The following is a 26285-nucleotide window of genomic DNA, read 5'->3' as shown; positions in this document are numbered from 1 at the left end:
TCTATAAACACGGCCTGTATTATGGAACATGTGTTGTTATGATCTCCAGGAGAAGCTTGATCATGAGAACTAGCTCTTGTTTGCTTTGGTGGCTTTATTACAGCATTACATCCATTCTGCTGGGAAGTGTGTTTAGTTATCTCTGTAAACACGTTATCCCCATAAACAGCTATGGAAACTAAACAGTCCACTCAGGTAGGAGCTGTCTGCCTGGGCATGGCTTATTACAACTGAAGTATGGCATTCTCCACAAAGGTGCTTGCTAACAATTTAAAATAAATCAATTAAACTCTTCAAATCCCTCATGATACGAATAGTTAAATCAAGACCCCGACTGCCTGCAACAAATAAAGTTTGATTGTCACAACAACAGTGATTCTAAAGAAATCTCAAAGAACACAGCAGTGTTGAATGGGCTGCACTGGCCAAGCTCCAGCTATGTAGCCCCACAACTGGCAGACATGTACACAGTCATTGCTAGCTGGGTCCCTAAGGGGGAGGGACAGAACAGAGAATAGTTAGAATTCCAAGAGAGAAGGAGAAGTAGCACTGTGGACTTAGAGTTGTGTTTGCCAAACATGAACTTGCAAAAGAGTTCATGTCATGAACTCACAAAAGAGTTGTGAGCCTGCTGAGAGGAATACTGAACTGGAAAATCCCCTGCAACTCTCAGTCCTGAGAAGCATGGCATATCATCCGAGCTCAAAAATTAATAACAAAAATTTTCATCCTCTGTCCTGCTGTAACTCTTATCAGTTAGGATTGTAAGTGTATCCCCCAACCAGTCTTACATTAAAATTTTCCAGTATTTTCCACTTGTTACCAATCTCTATGTCCTTTGGGAGATTAGGTATTTGGCTTGAAACATTTCAGATTTAGCCATCTTTTGTCTATCTCTTGATGACTGTTGCTGTCTTTTGTACAATAAGTAAATCTGTCTATTGTTATCTTATCTGAAATTCCATCACTGCTTATGCTCTTTGGATTTTTAAAAATATGTTCACATGTATCTCTTTCCTGAAAATTGTGACATAACTGAAACAGAATTATGAAAGCAGTGTCTGAACTTACCAAGTTCAGGTATCCGGCGATGTTGTACTGTGGTGCCCTTCAACATTTCTTCTTTTAATGGTTGATCCTTGACGCCGTAGCGTAACCGATAGCCAAGAAGTTCACCATATGTCAGTGTGGGACGCTGCCATTCAAGTTCAACAGTAACAGATGGTTCTCTCTCAATTGTCCTTTGGGATTACATCAGAATATTGAAGTAAGTCACAGTTACTAATCATAATATTCTGCAGTCTACACTCTATAATTAGTTTAACAGAAAAAAGGAAACTTGATACATTATTGCAATAAAAGAAAAAATAGCTGGATCTTAGTAAAATGTAAGGTTAACAGCCCTTGAAACTAAATAGTGAACAACAGCTATATACGGTATAACCTCTGTATTAAGTGAGCCACACAGACCCCCTCCCCCCGCCTCCTGCACAAACAAACACACACACACACTCTCACACTCTCTCTCTCTCTCTCTCTCTCTCTCTCTCTCTCTCTCTCTCTCTCTCTCACACACACACACACACACACACACACACAGAGAGAGAGAGAGAGAGAGAGAGAGAGAGAGAGAGAGAGAGAGAGAGAGAGAGAGAAGTCTTGCTTCTAGGTCTAATACATCCTCTGCTGCATTCTATGTAGGCATGACAACCAATAATCTGTCTGTCCGCATGAACGGCCACCAACAAACTATGGTCAAAAAACAAGTGGACCACCCTGTAGCTGAACACACTGCCAAACATGATACCCCTCATCTCAATGACTGCTTCACAGCCTGTGCCATATGGATCCTTCCCACCAACACCAGCTTTTCTGAATTGTGCAGGTGGGAAATTTCCCTGCAATACATCCTACGTTCCTGTAACACTCCTGGCCTCAACCTTTGTTACTCCTTGTCCTCACCCATCCAGTCCCCTCCCTGTTCCCATTCCAGCACTACACAGCCGTCATTTCACCACCACACCCAGTCTTTTAATTTCTTTTATTTCTGTTTTTATTTCTCTCCTTTCTGCTACTTACCCCCCCACACCTTCTCTCCTGCCCTCCGTCTAAACTGCAACACTTCACTGTCCACCACTCCCACCATACTATCCCTCCCCCTCCCCACCCCAGCCTCCTCCTTACCCCCACCCAGTTGCCACTTCCATCATGCACTGGTGCTGCTGCTCTCAGTGTAGTTTCAGCTCTCTGAGACTGCAGATGTGTGTGCAAGTTGTGCTTGTGTGAGTGTGTGTGTGTGTCTACTGCTGACAAAGGCCATAATGGCCGAAAGCTATGATTGTGTGAATCTTTTTATTGCTCCTATCATGGCTCATCATCTCCGCTATATGGTGAGTAGCAACTTTCCTTCTCTCGTATTGTTACATTCCATCCTGGGTTTTCCTTTGTGCAACAGTGGCTTATGTTCAGGGGGCCTTAAATGCAGGGAATGTGCACTAAACTGAAAAATAAAGTAAACCTCAAGTGAAGCACTTTGTATTAACTTTTGATGAAATATTTAAATTTTAGCCTAAAAGGTTCAAATATGAAGTTGAGCTCACAAAAAAGTTTAGAATTAAAATGTTCAATAACAGCATTCACAAAATAAACACAATTTTTCCAAAGTTTGAGATCATGTTATGTAAATTATGTTCTGGGTTATAAAATATATGGTGACTAATGGAAGAGTGGTGCGCCTGCTCTACTGTTATGTGTTAGAAGTTCAAAGACAACATGAATAATAAAAGAGCCTACATTCACATAAAATGTAACAAATGATTTTCTGTCAAAAAACTACAACTATAAGTCACAAGATGCAATTACAAATTGGTACTGATTTTTTATTGGTCCTGTTTTATTATACAGCATAAATTGACAAATCTGCATATTAAAAACCATGGATGAACCTCTGACTTCAAGAATTTTTATAAATCTTTTCACCAAAAGAAAGGTGGTTGTTGTCGTGGTCTTCAGTCCAGAGACTGGTTTGATGCAGCTCTCCATGCTACTCTATCCTGTGCATTCTTCTTCATCTCTGAGTAACTACTGTAACCTACATCCTTCTAAATCTGTTTAGTGTAACCATGCCTTGCTCTCTCTCTACAATTTTTACCCTACATGCTTGCCTCCAATACTAAATTGGTCATCCCTTGATGCCTCAGAATGTGTCCTACAGTAAAGAAAGGAAAGTATAAGTAAATACACAAAATAAGGAGAAAAGGAAGGTAAAATGTACTGGAACTGCACAGAACGAGAATATTCTTCATGTCTAAAATAGAGAGAGATTAAATGCATGAAATACACTTCTCTTTGATAGGTGACACTTTGGCAACAGTTATACTCCACATGTAATATATTTTTTGCATACAAACCCAGCTATAATATGTCACGGTGACACTGGTCAAAAATATACCCGTTCCTTCCTCCACAGAAATGCTACATGTGTATCAGAATTTATTACTTCTGTACATGTTTTATTTCCCTTTCCATATAACAAAAACATCTTTATAGAGCCCAAATAAATGTTAAAATGCACATAAATTTCATGAATCACTGGCAACAGTGAAAACTACATTTCCATTTGCACCTTTGTCAACAAAGAGAAGATTCATTTTGCAACAGCAATACCACCAATCTTCAGCTCTACTCCTACGTATGGTACTAAGCTCTTCTGTTGCTCCCTATTAGCTAACTGCAGCCACCCAGACAGGTCCATAATGGTCACCCCCCCCCCCCCCCCCTCCCCAGCTGACAGTGTGTGAAGCACTAACAATTAGGCTAAGCACTCAGAATCAGTACTCTCCTATGCTCCTATGCAAGCACCACCTGTCAATCCATTGTTCGGATTTTCTTGCAAGTGCACTTGTGTATTACAGTTTCTGAAATTAGCATGAGGAAAATATCTCATAACCTAGCAAGAGCCCAAACCCTAGACTCAGTAATAGGCATATTAGCTTCACAGCTGTATATCACTATGACTGCTGATGATCTTTTACCATTCCCAGCCCAGTAGCCTCAACTGGCTGTAAACAACACCCCCAACAGACTGTGCACAACTATTAAACTTTCTCAACATTATAACCTCATAACATACGGCATAACATACCCCTAGAAGACTGAAATTATCTAAAAAGGTACAGGAAAAGATTCAAAAGTAACAACCATGGAAAAAATTACAGATACTTACAATGCATGCAGTCAACAAACATGCCTTTCTGCACAGTGCTAAGTAACAACAATTAATATAAGTGCCATTCAGGTTTTCCTTTAGTTATATACTGCATGTGAAAACATATCATAACAGTATACTTCAAAAGAAAGAAGAAAAAGGAGTAAAGGAAGAATATACCAATGTGAAGTAATTTTTATGCCACTGCTTTTGTATTTATAAAGATGTAATCAAATGTCAAAAATAATTTTATGCCACAGCCAGTTTTACAATACAGTCAAAGGTATTTGTTTCAGAAAAGCTGTTAGCTTCCTGCTAAAACTGACAGTATTATAAACTATCAGTCACATGGTTCCCAGTTTAGTTACAACCTACATGGATTGATGTCATAGGAGTCAATGTTCATCTAACAAAGTTAATGTAAAAGGTCGTGAGTAATTTGTGATTAAGTGTACTGTGCTATACCAAACATTAGACATGTTGTTGTTGTTGTTGTGGTCTTCAGTCCTGAGACTGGTTTGATGCAGCTCTCCATGCTAATCTATCCTGTGCAAGCAACTTCATCTCCCAGTACCTACTGCAACCTACATCCTTCTGAATCTGCTTAGTGTATTCATCTCTCGATCTCCCTCTACGATTTTTACCCTCCACGCTGCCCTCCAATGCTTTACTACTTTAAGTGTCTCATTTCCTAATCTAATTCCCTCAGCATCACCCAACTTAATTCGACTACATTCCATTATCCTTGTTTTGCTTTTGTTGATGTTCATCTTATATCCTCCTTTAAAGACACTGTCCGTTCCATTCAACTGCTCTTCCAAGTCCTTTGCTGTCTCTGACAGAATTACAATGTCATTGGCAAACCTCAAAGTTTTTACTTCTTCTCCCTGGATTTTAATACCTACTCCGAATTTTTCTTTTGTTTCCTTTACTGCTTGCTTAATATACAGATTGAATAACATCGGGGAGAGGCTACAACTCTGTCTCACTCTCTTCCCAACCACTGCTTCCCTTTCATGCCCCTCGACTCTTATAACTGCCATGCCACCTTTAGAATTTGAAAGAGAGTATTCCAGTCAACATTGTCAAAAGCTTTCTTTGGGATTGGAATTATTATATTCTTCTTGAAGTCTGAGGGTATTTCGCCTGTCTCGTACATCTTGCTCACCAGATGGAAGAGTTCTGTCAGGACTGGCTCTCCCAAGGCCGTCACTAGTTCTAATGGAATGTTGTCTACTCCCGGGGCCTTGTTTCGACTCAGGTCTTTCAGTGCTCTGCCAAACTCTTCACGCACTATCGTATCTCCCATTTCATCTTCATCTACATCCTCTTCCATTTCCATAATATTGTCCTCAAGTACATCGTCCTTAACTTAAAATACATAACAATTAACTTATGGAAGAAGCTGACATTATCAGATTCCCAGGACTAAATGTGGACAAACACTTCAGCTGCAGTACACATGTTGACTTCCTATCAAATATGATTAGCTGTCTTGCATTTGCAATGCACATTGCACATGCTAACAAATTCTACTGACATGAGCAAAAAAAAAAAAAAAAAAATTACAGCAAACAGAATCTTGTCACCTATTATTTCAGATACTGCATATACTAAATGTTTATGAAATTGTAGTCTTCCTACACAGCAGACAAAAATACTTGAGGAGAATCTATGCTACACACATACAAACTGAAATTATATGCACAGACTTCACAGTATACGAGGATGACATATAATAAGTTAATGGACAAAAATGTACTTTATATGAAGCCAGAGAATCTAAAAATAAGGCTACAGCAAATGCTTTGGGAGAAATGCTGCTATTCAGTAGAAGAATTCATAGATGATGAAATGATAATTTGAGCAAGGGGTAATTCAGTGTTAGATTTTTATTGTATGTATGTAGAACATCTTTGTATTATTATTTTTATGCTGTTTGTTGACATCAGTTGGAGGATTAGCTTACAGTTCTATGATTAAGTTACTTTATATAACAAATGGTGAAGCTAAAATTCTTTTAATTTCTTTCTTTGATTCACTGCACAACAAGTATGATGGAATCTAGTCAGCTGTTTGGTTGCGAAACAAGTGAAATCACAAGAAATACTCTTGTCTTCCAATGCAATAAACAAAGTATACAAGATATCATTACAATAAAATGGCTTCAGACTAACAAAATATTTAAATTAATTAAAAGGAAGGTCAGCGTTGGTCGTAATATTGATGTTTTATTGATAGCAGAACTGATTTTCGACCACAGTGATCACAATTGTGATCGCTTCTCAGTTTTGGTTATTGATAATTTGATCCAGTGTCTGAGTTTAAGATGATCACTATATGATCGAAAATTGATTCTCCTATCAATAAAACATCAACATTACAACCAACGCTGACCTTCCTTTTAATATAACATATATGGTCGCGGTGCACACAGCACTCCATGGAGTCGCCAATCAATAAAATATTTAAAAGCACAGGAACTCACTTTAGATTAACTGTTGGTCGATTGGGAACACCACCAGGGGTGTGAACATGTACTGGCTGGCTCCGATCACCATCACCCTTTCTTGTAAGTGCTGCAACTTGCACAGAGTATTTGGTGTCAGGCTGAAGACCAGTCACATTGAATTCTTGCACATTTCCATCGAGAACATCAAATCGGATTGGATCATTCAGTAGGCTCTTTCCCTGTTTTGTATTTGATTGTTCATTAAATGACATACACGGCTGTGACAGGAAACAGAAATTTACCTATGCTTAAAAGATCATCTTCCAAATGTGAAAAGACTAACCTCTTCCCTCGTTTCCTGTACATGAATGTGGTAGCCTCTAATTATGCCATTACGGTCTTTTTCAGCTGGAGGCCTCCATTTGACATTAATGGCCGTTGAATTTATGGCTGTGGCTCGAACATCTTGAGGGTCTCCTGGCACTGCAAGTTATGAGATACTGTATGTAGCATACGATTCAGACAGTCACATTTTTAAGTAATATCGTCTAACCATACACACTCAGTCATCAAGCACTCTCAGATAGAAGAACAAGAATTAAGAAATTGTATGTAACAGTATATCAAGAAAATTATGATTTTTAAGTTTGCATGTAAAACTGGTATTAATACTTTTGAAAGCTCACAATGAAAGCATAAATAGTAGCTTGAATTTGATGCTGTATATTTGCTATTGAAAATCACTCTTATATAGGAAAAGATTGTAAATGAATTCAGAATGTTTATAACTTTATTTCAATTAAAACAGACAAATAATTCTTGAAATTAACTACATCTAATAGCAGATACATTACCTTTTTACGATCCTTGTTGTGAGGAAAAAAAACTGTGTATGACTCACCGTGCATTTAAAGACTCTGGGTGGAATGATTATGACTATTTCTAGTTTTTTCTGATTATGTGGGGCTCATATTTGTCATACAGGTTTGTGTTTCTTATATTAACAGGAGAGAAGTTACTAGTTCTTAAACACTGGAGTGGGATGATGAGCAGTCCTCCATGACAAAGGAAATGAACATTTGAATACCAACACAGTAAGATACCTCGAGTATGAATGCTAACATTCAGAAGGCATAATCCAAAATGAGATAATTATTGCTCCTGATTAATAAAGATGACTGAAAACGTACCTTTTCATTTTTGTGTTAATGCCCATAATACCGCTGGTTAATGATTGGAAGGTCCCACTGCTACCACTAATCAACTAACTATAAAGTAATAACAGATCAAATACCATTCAGTATATCTATCAACACTACTGTAACAGAAATAAGACTGAGATATTTTTTCTGTACTGTCTAATTATGTAAAAATGTCTACAAAGGCACACATCTGAGGAAATGTTATGGAAAGTACTCACTGCGGTCTGCTGCTGAACCGGATGAACCCAACAGTTGTCAGGAAAAAAGTGGAAAAAATTGTAATGTAAGTGAGAAAAGTATTTTTTCTTCTACATATCAAAAAATTCTTTTTTGTGTGTGAAAACTGTATTTTGATTAGTCAACACGGCAAAAAATTGTTATAGTCTGTTACTCTGTCCTTTCAAAAATGGCAAATGTGTTACTGTTGCAGTTCCAAAATGGGATATTTTTTTCAAAAATCAAAATGAAAAAACAGTATGTGTTTGCAGAGAGCTGTTCTTGTGTAATGCATGTAATATGTTTTCACCATGCATGATGTAATCAACAGCACATAAGCTACATTTTGAAGAGAGATGCCAAATCAAGCACTGTAAAGAAATTTATGCAAATGAAATAACCACAACAAAATAGCAAATGAAACCATAAACCAATGCAGTAATACAGGTGTGTAAACAGGAGAGGTAGAAAGCCTTCTACTGTACTACAAGAAAGAGTTAGGGCTTTTCTACACAAGCCTTTTGGTAGAAACTGCTACAATTTATAGTTGTGCTAAAACTGTCAGAAGTGTAAGATTGTTAATATTGTTTTTATTTCTTCGGTTTTCCCCCTTTTTTAAAAAAAGTTGGCAATTAATAACCTTCATTTATTGACAGTTTTAAACACAAACTACATGGAAAGAGAAACTGAATTATACAGAACATGAAGCAAATAAATTCCCCAAATGTTTAGTGAAACTGAAACACTCATAGCACAGAGCTGGCAATTTACAATAGCGCTCACACACTTTACACTCTTACTCTGGCATCAGAGAGGAGTCACACAGTGAGGTTTAGTTCTTTATTCATTTCGAAAGAAAATGCTGCCCTCTGACAAAGTTATTAGGAAAGCTGGTATTTACTGCATCAAATGTGCACCACAACTTATCAAAATCTTCATACGACAGATAAGGTGACTTATAGCAGATTTCAAATGGAATGATGCAGCCTCTTCAATAAGGAGTGCAAATCATTACTAACTGACAAAAACGTACACAGTTATGTTGGCGACATCTGGTACCTCCAACAAAAGTATGCATGACTACTCAGTGTTTCCATAATAATAATAATAATAATAATAATAACAATAATAATAATAATAATTCAGGATATGAAAGTTGTATTTTTTTTTTTTTAATTACAATGTGAGGTCATCCAAGTCCAACTCATGCAGGTCTGAAAAGTTTGTGTTATGAAAATTACTTTGCCTATCATTGGCCATTTTTTGGCAATAGTCTTCCATCATATTGTGGATTAATATGTGTGTTAAATGTGCAACTTTACATTTCCCAGAACAGTTCTGTTCCTTCCCATGACAGAAGATTAAATTTATGAGTCAAAATTACACAAGAACACATTACTGTATTCCTTAGTCCTCGAATGATACAATCACAATGCCATAACGAGTCTCGATTAGTCAGTGGTCATCTTTGGACTAAAGGCACATGCTGCAAGCATTTTACATTCAGTTGTCAACATTAGTAGTGGTCAAAACCAGTTACACTACTGCAAAATTATCATGTAATTATGTTGTAAAAAGTATAAAAATAAAAGAACATAACTCAATCACTTAAACCCCAAGACAGTATGTCAGTACATGATAACATGTCATTAGTTCACAGGGCCCCCAAAACAAATGAACACATTAACCAGTTTGTTACAGTTTGGCATCATATTATTTAAAAATAGCTAGTTCACCAAATAATACAGTATAAGATGAAGATCAGTAAATGAGATCTACATCTATGTACATACTCTATAACTCACCATATGGTGCATGCCACAGAGTTCCTTGTTCCACTGCTAGTAATTCCCTTTCTTGTTCCAGTCACAAATAAAACAAGGGAATGATGTCTTATGCCTTTGTACAAGACCTAATTTTTCTTATTTTATCTTTGCGGTCCTTATACGAAATGTATGTTGTCAGCAGGAGGATCATTCGGCAGTCAGCAGCAAATAATAGTTCTCTGAAATTTCTCAGTAGCACTTCATGAAAAGAGTATTGTCTTTCCTCAAGGGATTCCCACTTGAGTTCATGGAGCATTTCTATAATACTTGCATGTTGTTCGAACCTACCAGTTACAAATATAGCAGCACACCTCTAATTTTCTTTGATGTCTTCCTTTAATCTGACCTGTTGGGGATCCTAAACACATGCTCAGTACTCAAGAATAGGCCATACTAGTGTTCTACACAAGTCTCCTTTAGAGATGTTCCTAGAACTCCCCAATAAACTAAAGATGGTCATGTGCCTTCCTTACTATCAAACTTATGTGCTTGTTTCATCCCATGTTGGTTTACAATGTTATGGCTGGACATTCAATCAGTGTGATTGCGTCAAGCAGCACACTAATGTTGTATTCAAACATTGTGGGACTCTTTTTCCTGCTTATCTTCAATACTTTATATTTCCCAAATTTACAGCAAGTTGCCATTTATCATACAAAATAGAAATTCTATTCAAGTCATCCTTCTTCCCCCTACAGTCACTCAATGATGACACTTTCTGGTACACTAGAGCATCATCAGCAAACACTTGCAGATTCCTGTTTACCCAGTCCATTTGATCATTTATGTCTAGTGAGAATAAGAGGGGTTCTATCACACTTCCCTGGGGAAGTTTCAGTTCATGATTTAACACATTTCCTGGCTAGTTTTACTGGAGATATTGACATGTCTTATTTAACAGTAGTTTCCACTGTGAAGATCCACTATTCAAAGAAATAAAAGGTAATATGTAGTTTCTTCATTACCCCAGCAGATTAAAATAAGAGAGAGAGAGAAGAGAGAGAGATCATGGGTATTACTCAAGTAATAACCTTTCTGAATATTTTGAACAGCATATGAAGTATTAAACGCATTCTTGGTACGCAAGAATCCTGTATATTGTACTTGATCAGTTCCATAACTTCCAGTATTAAACTGCACAAAGCCAACTGATTGCACAATGATGCATATGTTTACTGATTGCAAACTTTTACTTGGTCACTGAGTGGAGGATACTGGGTGCAGAAGCTTGCAATCGGCTCATAGCACATTTGCTGCTGAGAGAAGTGCCACCTCCTTTCATCACAGCAGCCACCTTGCAGCTTATAAAAGGCATGGACATGGAATAGGTTAATGTGCCACAGAAGTGACATGAAAGTTGATGGCGAGTCGCTACAAGGGCTGGGTACAGCCTCTTCCCTCCCTATCACAAATGATATTAACCATCACTAAGCACAACACAACAAACATATCAACACTATATTCACAATGGCTGTTTACTGTTAGAGGGCACAATAATGTTACATAACTAACACTGGCAGCAATTGTAAACATTCTGGAGTGGTACAAAGACAGCTGGCTCCCACCGATAACAGAGGGGCAAGTAAAAGTACATGATCAGTACCTTATAACAGAATCTTAAATGTATAATATCAAGTTGACATGAATAGCTGCAGTTGTATTACTTGTGCTTCCAAGATGTTGATTGCTTGCACTTCCCAAATACTGCATTCTCAAATGTTGTAGCAGTCAGTTTCTTTATTGGCTCAAATGATAAAAAAGCTTTTATACAAGCACAGAAAAATAAACTCTAGTGTACCCTTTCTTCCACCTTATAATACCACGAGGCATATGGTGTGTTCTATCAAATTCATACTGTACTTCCAGCTGCTTTGTCCTGTACACTTAGTAAACATGTACTTGTGTCTATTTTGTTTAGTAACAGCAACAACACATTTTTATATCTATAATATCAGTATTAAGCATTTGCTATATTGCTCTACCTGTGTCCTCAGACAAAGAGGTCAATAGTCTGCAATATACCCTGACAAAAAACTTCGCCTGTAAGAGGTGCCCATATGCACTCACATGGGCCTGACCTCTGATGTTCTGAAATAAAACAAGCCACCTTGCTAGCATGAACTCACTTTATACCATGCAGTGCTTCATATCTACCTCCCTGAAGTAGTGCATACATGACGATGTTACTTACTGGACCACCCTTGAACAACTCTTTGGACTGTAAATACACAGATGCTGACCTTTGGAATATTTATACGGACAAAAGCAATGGTAAATACTAATTATCATTATGGTTGTTCATTCTTTGTATTCTGTAGGGACTATAGACAAAATAGTTATCAGAGAATATAAATCATTTTTGCTAATCTAATAATCTTTCTCTTCCTCTGCATGGCTACTGAGTAAACAACTGCACAATATTTTGACATTTAATACTGAATTTCTCAAAGTGACTTTAGCAAGCATTTCTTTTTTTATATTAACAATACTTCATCATTTTTCTATGAAAGTCTGTCACTCATCTTACCAATACCTGATTTGTTCAACCATCTCATTCAGGAAGTTATTCCTTCATATTTGCTGTGACTATTTAGCAACTATGCGCCTCCAGTCAAAAGGTATGACATTTTTTTCCGATTTAATTAAAATTTTTGTCTTTGATCTTAATTGAGAGAAGTGACTGCACAGGAGAGGGCACGATATGGCTACACTGCCTTATGGAATCTTTCATAAGAGTCTTATGGTACATGTGATGTTAGTAGCTACACTATTATACATTCACAGTACAATAATGGTCCTATTATATTTTTGTAAGGCATGCAAATGAGCAACTTGTAAGAGCACATATGCAGTCCACTAACTTATCTGTAAGTTTTTGTCCTGCGATTCTTTATGTCACAGACAAGTTATACACCCCAATGACATCTAATACCCTGTTTTCAAGCATTCTGTAGAACACATGAAGTTCTTAGGTACTTGTTTTACCACTTCAGCCATACAAATACGCTAACCCAGTCACAATTCTGAATATGGAAATTGACCCCTATTTTTATCTGTTTCAAGCCCTATCTTTCCATCCCTGCACTTATGTTTGTCCCTTGGTTTTTTTTTCCTCTTTTACATTTTCCTCTTTCTTGTGCCTATAATAAAATAACAATAATGATAACAATTCCAATTATTATTACTATACCAAATTTTTCCCTGTATCCTTACACATCTAGTTTTCTTTTCTTTTATTTACATTTCTGAATGTTAGTTAGTTCTTAACTTCTACATTTTTTTCCTTCAATTCAAGTTCTGCTCTATTCTTTACTATAATCCTATTTATCGTCTTGAAGTTCAGCTGTCATCTTTGAGTAATCAATCACTTGCAGCACATTACTAGGGTACTTAGCAAGTGTGTGTGTGTGTGTGTGTGTGTGTGTGTGTGTGTGTGTGTGTGCGTGTGCACACGCGTTCGCGCGTGTGCACATGTGTGCATGTGCTTGCATGCATTTGTGTGCGCATTTGCGTTTGCGTTTGTGTGCAGATGTACTACTGTTGTCCTAAGTTTAATTTTTCTCAATCTGACTCCTCACTTCTCCTTTTTTCTGTTTTATCTCCCTTCCATTCTGACAGGGTAAATAAATCCACACATTTAAAAAGTTCCATTTTTCTATGTTTTCTTAAGTGTCTCTTACTGATCACTGGCTTGCTTATTGTCAATATTTTTTTCTGCTACTTACATAGTCCAAGATCTGGAGTGACTTTATGTATTTTTTTGTTTTCAGTGTTTTATTTTGTCCTTACATGCTGTGCAACTGGACATATGATGCAGTATATAATTTTTTTTTTTTAATGACTGGTTGTAGTTCAATATGAACCATCCTCAGATCTGATTATACCAGTTACACAAATAATCCATCCAGCTAATAGCTGAGGATGGTTCATATTGAACTGTAACCAGTCATTTAAAAAAAATAATGCAATCAGTGTTGATACTTAATCTGTACGAAACTGGTATCCTTCCATGCCCTTACTCATTTGTGGAAACAAGAAGAAATCACACATGGTTAGATCAGGTGAATAAGAGACATGGGGCACAGGGGTCATGCCATTTTTGCCCAGAAACTGGTGCAATGATACAGCTGTGTTGGTGGAAAACCAGACCCCTACCCCAACAGGTTGAGTATTTTTAAGGCACACAGTTAATGCAACCTTCTCAGACCCTCCATATAGAAAACGCAGAGCACTTCTAGATACTCTCAACTTCAATGAGCAGACAAGCCTTTCACAAGTGTGAAGCTGTTGCTCTCGCCATTGACTACAGCTTCATTGAACTCTGCTGCTAATGGGCAGAAAATTTCCAGTTGGACTTAGTTAGTACACATGGGACTTCCTAGCTGAATTTAGTCTCAGTAATAAACTTCAAGTTGACCTGGTCAATTAGTGATTAATTAACTATTCATTAAGACAGGACAAGTCAACTTTTCAGTTTCCTATTTTGAACTCTGACTGAAAATAGTAATCCCTTATGTGAATCACTTCTATTTGTATGGATTTGCATCCAAACTAACTGCTGTATTTCAAATCTGGGCTGATTTAGAGCTTTCCTTTCAAGCCATTCAGTGCTCTTTTTTTCTGGTCAGTCAGATCCCAGGGCAAAATATGGTAGCAACCCTACTCACTCCCATACTTTTTGTTAAAATTCACTGTTTCAACCTAAGAAAATCCATTTAACTCTGTCATGGTCCGTTGTGAGTCTTCAAAAACCAGTTCATAGATTTTTTCAACATTTTCATCTATAAGGTCTATTGACAGATGTCCAAATTGAGGTTCGTCAGCAATCACCATGTTACTATTTTTTAAACAAGGAAAATATCCTTACAGTTGAGTTCTTCCCATAGTGTCATCTTTTACCAAACATAAAACAAAATTTCACAACTGCACACGGTTTTTTGATACCCGCAATTGTGAAAAACAAGCAAAGAAAGAAACATGAAACGAAAAAAAGGAAAAATCGGAACAGCTGAAAAACTCACTACAGGCAAAAAAAACCTAGCAAGAAAAAAAAAAAAAGAGTACTATGGAAGCTCTTCCCTGATCAACACTATGTGAGCACTTTTGGATATCCTCTTATATCAGCTCCAGAGCAATTTCTACACAACATTTTATGTGGGGACGACCATCAACCAGCTATCCAATGTAATGAATAGCCACTACCATACTGTGGCCTATTAACGGAGTTGACAGCCCAATGCTGCTGAGCACAACATAGCTGACTTCAACTCAAGCCTGTTGGTTCTCTCTCCCAATATCAGTTTCTCCAAATTGCATAAACTGGAACTATCCCTACAAAACATCCTACGATTTTGCAGTTTCTCATGCCTTAATCTCCATTATCCCTCGTCCCGCTCCAGTTTCTACTCCTGTTGCCATGCATTCTCTCCCAAACAGCTTCCCATCATTTTAGCTTACTTCATTCATCTACATTCCCTCTGTTCTTCAGTCTCAAATGCAGTCCTGCTCCCCTCCTCCATCTTGTCTTGGCCCACACAGCCTATTTCATTGTGTATCACAATGCAGCTTCCCCTAGCTGTTCGAGGCTGAGTTCCCAGGGGCCACATCCCTATCCCATTCTACTGTTACTGCCTCTCCTCTAGCCCTAACATTCCCTTTCCTTCATTCTTCTGTTGCTCTCCTCCCCATCTTGTTCATCTCACACATTCCATCTGACACAACCCTCAACCCAGTCAGGCTTGAAAGCTGGACCATGCAGATTTACCTATGTCTGCCTTGTTTGTTAGAAATCAGCCAGTTATTGTCTGAAAGCTTAGCAACAAATGATTTTTTATGCACCTGTCTACCACTCAGCACTTCAACTGTGTGGTAAGTTTTGCCTTTTTTCTTTTCAGTGTTTGAATCCCTCTTAAGACCTTTATTTGTTGTACTGATCTTTCCCCTGTTTACCCTTCAATTATCTTCATGTCATTTTTCATTGTCAGGAAAATTAAGTGTGGCAACCATGATGTGGAAGAAAATTAAAATTGGATTAACATAAAGAGGCATGGTTTAAGGCAATGAGTGCAAGAGTTATGTAGCTACAGCTTCCTTGTGGAGTAGACAATGGGGCATCAGCACACTGACTTTATTACACAGATACAGACTACCATGGATTGCAGGGCCTTCAGCAGCCATACTGAACACATCAGGCAGAGCCAATGGCAAACCACAGGCTTCATTGTTCGTTCATTTAGTGTATGTCAGTGTGTACACACCAGTGGGAGGTGTAATGCACCAATCTTCTTCACTCATGGTTCTATTACTTTGCAGAGATTGAATGGAGAAATAGAAACTGCACTAAAAAAGGCAGATAAACAAAGATAATTAAACCAGATACAGCTACCACTGACAACATCCTTTTTAAGTGACCAGAAGTGTATAATATTAATGAGGCAACACTGAAAATTTTAAAATTAAGAAAATTTCAAGAATGTAAGTGATTGTGTCAGTGCCTACTACAGTATATGTAATGGTATGGTATAGAGGTCAAGAGCCACAACAAGGTTGGAGCTAATGTTCATAATACTCAGTGTAGCAAGAAGAAAGATTAATAATAATAATAAGAAGAAGAAGATGAAGAAGAAAAGCAAATGACCTTGGTCATAAGAAATTAACATGGTAGCCAAGCTTACAAACATGTATTGACCCAGGGCTGTTCATTTTGATTAAATTTTTATATACGGATTACTTTTTTTTTAATTTTCAGATTTTTATCTATCTCAATTTTTTTATCTTAAGTTTCACTTACTTTTATTAGATTTCCCTCTATAACTGAAATATTTATGTGCTTTTCTCTGCTTTTCTTTCTTTTCAATGAATAAATCTATAACTTAAATTGTCCTAATCAATGTTGCTAACATATCTTTACCTTCCTCCTTTTCTATATTTTTTACAATATTACACACTGTGAAAAGACAAAAGGAGCTGTTGGTATGCAAAAGTTTCATTCACTTGTAGAGTAAGATGTTCATTATCTGCACACTGAAGTTTGTTTGTCACATCACTTTTAAACTGTTTGCTAGAATGGGACTCTTCATAAGACTTTTCATTCAGTCTCTTCACAGTGCAAGCAATAAAAGTCTAACTTATATGTGATACAACAAGCACACTTGAACTGGGTTAATCTGTTCACTGTCTGCTGTTTAACAAACTCTTTCTCTTAGTAGTGTTAAGACACATCACACCATAAGCTAAAGATAATCTGATTCAATTCAGTGTTATTTTTTTTCTTAACTTTTCCACTCATAAACCCAACTGTAAGCTACTACTTTGTCATTAAATTATGTAATTTTCCACAAGTTTTTTTTTTTTCTACTTATTGTCAATAATTATTTTGTGTAAGACTTTTATATTCATACTGCTTTAAATGAAAACTCCATATTTTACTGCGTACATGGGATACTTTAGAAATTATTTCTAATGAACTGCATTGAATACAAGGCTGACATAAATAACAAATACACTAAATCTTTTTTCAGAATTTCGTACAAATTTTGTGAATATGTGTACACTGGTCATTGAATCAGATCCATACATTCCACATCTAAAATTTGTTGCACAAGTGCCTTCTTTAATTTGCACCAGTATTTCCATAAACAGGTTTAATTTGACAGGAGGGTAGCATTTCCTTTAAAGAACAAAAAGCATTATGATACTGCTTCATAAAGTGAGAAAATTGCTGTCAAACCATGCACAATGTTTCAACAAGTTAGGAAAGTAATAAATTAATACTTCATTTTTACACCATCAGATTTTTTAGGGATAGTGCCAATCATGTACAGATGTGTATTGGTATTCAAATGTGGTAATGTGAAAGTTTTACAAGTACAAAGAGACTAAAAATAAAAGAAGGTCATGTCTCCACAAATAATAATCATGTCCAGTAACAGGTTATTAGTGTGTTTAATAGTGTTTTTGTGAAAAGCTAGTGTCTACAAGACCAAATTGACCAGAAAACTTGCAATAATTGTAGAAAACTGTATTTGTGGTTATATGACAGGTTGAGAAAGATAGCTTTGCAATTAAGGTAATAGGTGAACAAAATTTTTAGGAAGACCATTCCAACAAACTTGTGTTTGTGCTAAGGAATGTGAAGACATTCTGAGAGCTATGCAAAGATCACTGCTCAGTACTTGTGGCACATGACTTCTATACAACAGTGAATGACTATGCTAATAAGTACCTCAAATATAGCAGTGCAAAGTGATATGTGCTGTAAGTTCACATATTAATGAAAAATATGCACACATTGTAAGTAACAGTGAATTTTCACTGGCTGTTTAATGCCAGACAAATAAAAACAAAGAGCAGCATCAATATGAATACTTACAGCACAAAAGAAAATCAAAATTAAATACACACGCACGCACGTACACACATTACACACATTGGCAATATACATTACACAATAGTGAGTTCAAAAAGAAACTTAAATCATTGGTGCAAAGTCAATCACAGTAAAATAAAGTGCCAGATAAGTGCCTAGGTGAATGACAACAGTGCAACACATATGCGTTGCCTAAGTTAAGGCCTTAAGAGAAACTGATCATATTATAAAGGACGGTAAAGGAGAGGAAAACTGAGGACTGTGAATGGAAAGGGAAACTTACAATGACAACATGCAGTAAAATGTGAATCTATAAATACACAATGTGCAGTAAAATGTAATCAAAACAGAAAGCAACAAAAAAATCTAAAATCAATAAGTACTGGAAAACAAAGGCAAAAACTGTGCTGTATGTGATAATTTTTTTTTTCAAAAACATTCACGTGATTTTAGTGTGCTAGTGAAAGCAAGGGCAATACAAATATGTGAGAGTGAGTGATTTAACTGCTCTATACAATTATAGAAAAGAAACTGGGCCATTAAACAACACACAGTCATTTCCATTTACTTGTAAATCCTATTTTCGGAATGCAAAAATGGGGAAGGCAAATGACAGTGATTATTAAAAATTAATATACAAGCCATAGACCTCTCCCTCTTCCAGTGGCTGGAAGGCCTCCATTTGTTCAAAATAGAAAAAAGAAAGCAATTAGCAAAATAGTTTTTTTTTTAGCTTTCCTCGATATAACCCTCACAAAAAATGTTACGGATTTCCCATACACTCACACACACAAAAAATGTAATATATTTCAAAAAATTTATAAACATTAGTATAAAAAAGTACTCCAAAAATAGTTTACAAGAAAATATATTGATAGTATCAAAAATACTGAGCCTACATTAAAAATTATTATGTTTCCAAAAATTATCTGTAAGAATGAGAAATACTGTACTAGTATTTAAAATGTGTCTCTGAATCAGAGTATAATAAGAGGTATGAATACTTGAATTGTTACATGATCAGTGGAAACAGGTAATGATGGTTTGAGTCCTCACGATGGAGTTGTGGGCAAGGTGTAAGGTGATGATAATTCAAAAGGCATTAAAATCATGTCAGGAACAAGGAGGGCGAAGGAAATTTATCTTTTTGATTAATCTCAACTGCTTTTTTCAGATTCTTTTCAGGCACATGACTATGACATATAATTATTGGGTTTACTGAGAATTCAAGAAAAGAAACCTGTCAGTTACCTACACTATTAACATTTATGTTATTTTTTACACCTGGACACCTTCAAAATATTAACTTGTCTTGGTAATTACTCTAAATAAGGGTGTGTGAACAGAAGTAGCTTTTGTAGTCTATTTTAACTAAATTATACAGCAGAGCAACACTACTAACTGAAGGAACTACAGACAGAATGATATTGGACTTTGGAGAAACAATCAAACTCCACTCACAAATATTTTTGGAGATTGAATGATTATGCAAACAACCAGAAACTAAATTTATGGTAATTTACTTGTTTTCATGTTTCATTCTATTTCATAGTGTCAGCAATTTTTAACTGTATGTGAAGTAAGAAACAGAGGAAAATAAGTTTCACTCATTAAAATTAAATTAAAAGAGCAAAAACAGTAATCATCAAATCAAACATTTATAAAACATGTGATTTTGAATAAATACAGGCAGATCATATCAGAATGCATAGATCAGTGAGATCATGTAGTTATAACTGGATTTACATGATATGTCACAAACCAAAATATTCAATCAATTACACAGATCCTTTATACATTTTACTACCGTGAGGAGAGGATGATGTGGGGGGGTTGGGCAGGGGGTCAAGTTACACTGATAAAATAAGAATGAAAACTTCTCAGGTTGACCACTGTTTGACCATTGCTAAGGCATGCCATATTGCTTGAACACTATTAAAGAAATACCCTTAATAATGGAACAAATAACACTTTGCACGGTTTCCACATAAACTGTAGTTTTATGCATGTCAAATGCAAAACATAGCAATCAAATACTGGTTTGTAAATTAATAATGCTTTATAGTAACATGTCCTTTTACAGATAATGAGAGAAATCAAGCAGAAACTGGGGCATTTTATTGGACAATTACATACTTCCATGAAAATACAGGATGCGTGGAATTACACAACATCAAGTATCTGGATAATAAGTGATGTCTGACCAGCACAGCAGTCAAGTACTACAAACTTCTCGGGTGTCCCTATACTTTTGAATAAATATGCAACAAAATGTTATTGACACTGTGAAAGTAATAATATTAATTAGTCAAATACCAATCATCACATGAAAAAATAATCCACTCTCCAACAATACAAACTGTAATATACATAAGGCTATTCTGTTCGCACACCCAATGAACTGAAGAGAAATGAAACAGAGAGAAAAAGAGACAGAGAGAGCCCGCCACCAGTGCACGCCGCCACCCTGCAGTTACGTACCGTCCTCGTGGGTACGGACTGTGATGGGGTAGCTGCTCGGTCCATCTCCCACACTGGTTCCAGCCAACACCCAGATGCGGTACTCGGTCCATCGCTTGAGCTCGTCCAGAGTGAACGAGGTGTTGTCCTGCAGGGTGATGACATGTGCTTCGGAGTCTGAACGGCCAGCCTCCACTGCCTGCAGCTTGTAGTAGACGATTCGGCCGTTGCTGCGGTCTGCTGGTGGTGGATCCCACGTGACACGTATCGATGTCGGACCCACTGCCTCGCCGCGCACATTCTGTGGGGGCGCACCTGGCACTGTGTTCAGACAGGGCTCTCGCTATGTGGCCTCTTGGACTCTGCCTAGCCTTCTAATTGCACCTGACTTTCTAGCACAGCTATGCCTTTGCAGGTACAGGATATGGGAATGGGTTTGGAATACACTGTATCATACCAATAGAGGGTTGGAGAGGTAGATAAATGATGGAAGGAGGTCAGGTGTAACTGTTAAGTGTTCCAGTCTGTGGAGATGTTAATGTCTTTGGAAAGGATGTTCTGTTGTTTTCTTTTTCATAAATGTAAATAATCTATGTAACTGTCATTTACGTACTATGTGGACAATCTGATAACTTCATCTGCTGATAAATAAAGTATAAAAAAATAATAAACTCTTACTAAGCCACATTAAAAACTAATGGAACAATATGGAAACAAAACAAAAAATATAATAAATTTTCCTGTACACATCGAGTATAAAAACATTTTTTACATCATCTGCCCACCAAAAAGCTTTTATGTTACTCTAAAATCCTAAATACATGGGTAGTTTTTTAAAACCCTTGACTCAAGGAGGATAACAATGCTTAAAATATCTCTCTGTATGTAGGATGTACTACAAAAGAGATGGGAGATTACTAAAAGACATAACAAGGTGGTAACTGACCAGTTTACTTTAAACTACAGAATATGAAGCAAATAAAACATAAGAAGCAAAGAGTCAAAACAAAATCAGCATAACATAAAAGTAAAAAGTAATGAAAAATTAAACAAAGTTTAAAAATTTACACTTTTTTTCTTTAATGTGAACTTGTGCCCAACATCTTCACTGTCTTTTTTCAAATTTCTTTTTTTCTGAGAGAGACTGCTTTCTGTTTCTTCTGACAGCTTTTACATTTGTATCGTGTATTTCTGACACATGGTATTAAACATCCGTCCTTCCACTTGCTAAAATTGTTTTGTCATACTCTTCTCTCATATATTTTTAACTTCACTTCCTTTTATATATTTCTTTATTAGTTTTGCAATGCAGATAGCAACTGATCATGACAAATACTTCAGGTTCTCTATAAATATCTTTCACTGTATAATATTACAGACACTTAATAACAGGCTGTTATATTTATATAGAGGAAAAATACACATTAGGAAAAATGCTGTGTATTGTTGAAATGAGTAATAGAATTGACTGAACAAAACAATAAAGAAGAGTAAAGAGCTACACACAAACAATAAAGGAATATGACAGAGTTTGCTGAATAAAATGAAACAGTTTAAAAATATATTTGAGGTGATCTGAAGACAAAAACTAGATAACAATAAGGGAATGATAAAACAAAACAGAAATGTCATCACCATCATCTTCTAAAAGCTAGGCTCTCCTCTGCAGAGCATTTAAATTTCAGTCTAGATTACTGATTAAATTTAAACCCATCCATCACAGAATCCAGATGATTCTTCATAGTCTTCCTCTTCCTTAAAACCTTTCCTTCCAATATAGTCATCAAGAATTCATCAAGATGGCTAAAGAATTTTGTTTCCCTCTTTCCTACAGTAGTGACCAAGTGACCAATTCCTTGTTTCATCTACCTGGACTCGCTCAACTTTTCCCTTCTTCACATCCACATTTCTATTGCTTCTATGTGTTTTATATCCTGTTCCATTGGGACACCTGTTTCACAGTCATATAACAAAACATACCACACAAATGTTCTGATGAATTCTTTCCTACTTTAATACTCATGTGCCTGTTTGTCAGAAGCTGTTTCTTGTTCTGAAGACTTGTATAGTGAGGACAGTTCTCCTTCTGAGTTCTGCCATGTGCCTACTGTCTTCACTCTCGAGTGACAATGCTTTCTACATAGCAGAACTAACTTCATTGACAGAAATCAAATTCATTGACTGACAGATGGCACAGTAACTAACAACAGAGTGAAAATTGCTCAAGGATTCAGTTAGCTCTTTAAAAATCCATAAAGTTCAAGAAATTGCACAGATGCACACAAAATATACATGGAAACCGTGCCATTACATGAAAATGCTATATGAGGAGTATAAAGCCATTCAAGGAATGAAAAATGAAAGGCACCTGGAGATGACGGTATTGCAATACAAATTATTGCAAAAATATTTCCATATTGCCTATGGAGATAGGCATTTACCCAAAACTGGAACAATGCTGCAGTTGTTTTGCCTGAGAAGAAATGAGACAGACAAGATATACAAAGCTATAGATCTAACAGGCTCTTCTCTTTAATGCACTATTTACTCACCAAAATGATAACACAAAAATAATTGCTTTTAATCAGGAAAAGAAAACAATTTGGTTTTAGAAATGTGTATAGCACAAGAGACTATTTGCAAGCCATGAATGAAATTACAAAATTCGTTATGAGTTTGATTTACCACTATGTTGTGGGATTCATACTATTTGACAAAGTTTATCACTCTGTTTCATGGAGATCCATACTAATCTTAAACCAAAGATACAAATAGACAGTGCACACCTCTATCTCTGATGTGTTAAGGTTCGAAACCAACACCTAAGTCATGTGACAGTAGTTAAAAACCTACATTTCTACCATTACAGACTACCCAAAGTGAAGCTGACAGTTACAATAGTTTTTATTAGGGACATTCAATAAGTAACGCAACACTTCTTTTCTGAAAGTATGTTAGTTCTATTCAGGATACCAATACACTATATTATTCCCCACTCTTTTGGCTACAAAAACCCTATTTTTCTACATAATCTCTGTTCAATGTCATGACCACCTTAATGAGAGGACCTGTATGCCCACATGGTATCACTCTAGTGGTCAATATTGCAGGCAACACTTTGCTGCATCAATAACCCCACCATCATCCACATACTGCTTCCCACAGAGTGCATCCTTCATTGGGCCAGACAGATGGAAGTCGGAAGATGCGAGATCTGGGCTTTAGGATGGATGAGGCAGAACAGTCCAATGAAGTTTTGTGAGTTCCTCTTGGGAGCACAGTCTCGTGTGGCGCCTTGTGTGTCACGGAGAAGGAGAAGTTTGTTAGCATTTTTGTGGTAACAAACATGCTGAAGTCATTTATTCAATTTCCTGAGGGTAGCACAGTACATTTCGGAGTTGATAGCTGCACCATGAGGGGGGACATCAAACAGAATAACCCCTCCAAAGTCCCAGAAGACCATCACCATGACTTTACTGGCTGAGGATGTGGCTTTGACCTTTTCTTCAGAGGAGAGATGGCACGGTGCCCCTCCACAGATTGCCATTTTGTTTCTAGTTCAAAATGATGAACCAATGTTTCATCGCCTATGACGATGTTAGACGGTAAATTGTCGTGCTCGGCCTTGTAATGTGCAAAGCAATTCCGAACAGATGATCCTCTGTCGCAGTTTATGGTCTTCTTTTAGGCAGCAAGGAATACAGTGGGCACACATCTTTGAGTATCCCAACTGGTGGACGAGTGTGTCAGCTGAGCAGCGAGAAGTCTGACTGCGGTCCATCGATCACTTCAGGTCACAGTGTCCGTATGTCTCAACGTTATATGAGTCACAGCTGTATCTGGCTGGCTGGTGCATGGGAGATCGGATAGGTTTGCATTACCTTGTTGCAATGATGACAGAAGCCTTGCCCAATGACAAAGTGTGCTTTTGTTCATGGTCAGGTCTCTGTAGATGTTCTGCCAGTGCCTATAAATACCTTGCAATGCTCTGGTTTACCGCCAAAAGAAACAAAGTGACAGCTCACTTTTTGGAATACATCTCTTGTTGCAGATGCCATTTTGAAGGCTACATCTACATCTACATCTACATGATTACTCTGCAATTCACATTTAAGTGCTTGGCAGGGGATTCATCAGACCACAATCACACTATCTCCCTACCATTCCACTCCCGAACAGCGCGCGGGAAAAACGAACACCTAAACCTTTCTGTTCGAGCTCTGATTTCTCTTATTTTATTTTGATGATCATTCCTACCTATGTAGGTTGGGCTCAACAAAATATTTTCGCATTCGGAAGAGAAAGTTGGTGACTGCAATTTCGTAAATAGATCTCGCCGTGACGACAAATATCTTTGCTTTAATGACTTCCATCCCAGCTCACGTATCATATCTGCCACACTCTCTCCCCTATTACGTGATAATACAAAACAATATGCCCTTTTTTGCACCCTTTCCATGTCCTCCGTCAATCCCACTTGGTAAGCATCCCAGCTCGCGTATCATATCTGCCACACTCTCTCCCCTATTACGTGATAATACAAAACAAGCTGCCCTTTTTTGTACCCTTTCCATGTCCTCCGTCAATCCCGCTTGGTAAGGATCCCACACCGCGCAGCAATATTCTAACAGAGGACGAACGAGTGTAGTGTAAGCTGTCTCTTTAGTGGACTTGTTGCATCTTCTAAGTGTCCTGCCAATGGAACGCAACCTTTGACTTGCCTTCCCCACAATATTGTCTTTGTGGTCCTTCCAACTGAAGTTGTTCGTAATTTTAGCACCCAGGTACTTAGTTGAATTGACAGCCTTGAGAACTGTACTATTTATCGAGTAATCGAATTCCAAAGGATTTCTTTTGGAACTCATGTGGATCACCTCACACTTTTCGTTATTTAGCGTCAACTGCCACCTGCCACACCATACAGCAATATTTTCTAAATCTCTTTGCAACTGATACTGGTCTTCGGATGACCTTACTAGACGGTAAATTAAAGCATCATCTGTGAACAACCTAAGAGAGCTGCTCAGATTGTCACCCAGGTCATTTATATAGATCAGGAACAGCAGAGGTCCCAGGACGCTTCCCTGGGGAACACCTGATTTCACTTCAGTTTTACTCGATGATTTGCCGTCTATTACTACGAACTGCGACCTTCCTGACAGGAAATCACGAATCCAGTCGCACAACTGAGACGATACCCCATAGGCTCGCAGCTTGATTAGAAGTCGCTTGTGAGGAACGGTGTCAAATGCTTTCCAGAAATCTAGAAATACGGAATCAACTTTAGATCCCCTGTCGATAGCGGCCATTACTTCGTGAGAAGAACGATGTTTTCTGAAACCATGCTGATTACGTATCAATAGATCGTTCCCTTCGAGGTGATTCATAATGTTTAAATACAGTATATGCTCCAAAACCCTACTGCAAACCAACGTCAATGATATAGGTCTGTAGTTCGATGGATTACTCTTACTACCCTTCTTAAACACTGGTGCGACCTGCGCAATTTTCCAATCTGTAGGTACAGATCTATAAGTGAGCGAGTGGTTGTATA

General features: G+C 37.2%; 1 protein-coding gene across 5 annotated transcripts in view; it reads right to left on the bottom strand.

Moving 5' to 3' along the window:
* The window catches only part of LOC124607516 (tyrosine-protein phosphatase Lar-like), a 545267-nt gene that overhangs the window by 55773 nt on the left and 463209 nt on the right, over nucleotides 1–26285 (bottom strand). For 3 of the 5 annotated variants that reach the window (XM_047139905.1, XM_047139906.1, XM_047139907.1), the window contains 4 exons: nucleotides 20753–21052; nucleotides 7003–7142; nucleotides 6696–6898; nucleotides 1072–1241 (listed from right to left, as the gene is read on the bottom strand). In XM_047139905.1, coding sequence (XP_046995861.1) covers nucleotides 1072–1241; nucleotides 6696–6898; nucleotides 7003–7142; nucleotides 20753–21052 — 813 coding nt within the window. The remainder of the gene's footprint in view (nucleotides 1–1071; nucleotides 1242–6695; nucleotides 6899–7002; nucleotides 7143–20752; nucleotides 21053–26285) is intronic. The other 2 variants (XM_047139909.1, XM_047139910.1) reach the window with 1 other exon arrangement.

Source organism: Schistocerca americana, chromosome 3 (genome assembly GCF_021461395.2).
Source record: "Schistocerca americana isolate TAMUIC-IGC-003095 chromosome 3, iqSchAmer2.1, whole genome shotgun sequence".
In the NCBI taxonomy this organism is placed as follows: domain Eukaryota; kingdom Metazoa; phylum Arthropoda; class Insecta; order Orthoptera; family Acrididae; genus Schistocerca; species Schistocerca americana.
The sequence above is the reverse complement of the archived record's forward strand: the minus strand, read 5'-3'. Positions and strand labels throughout refer to the sequence as shown.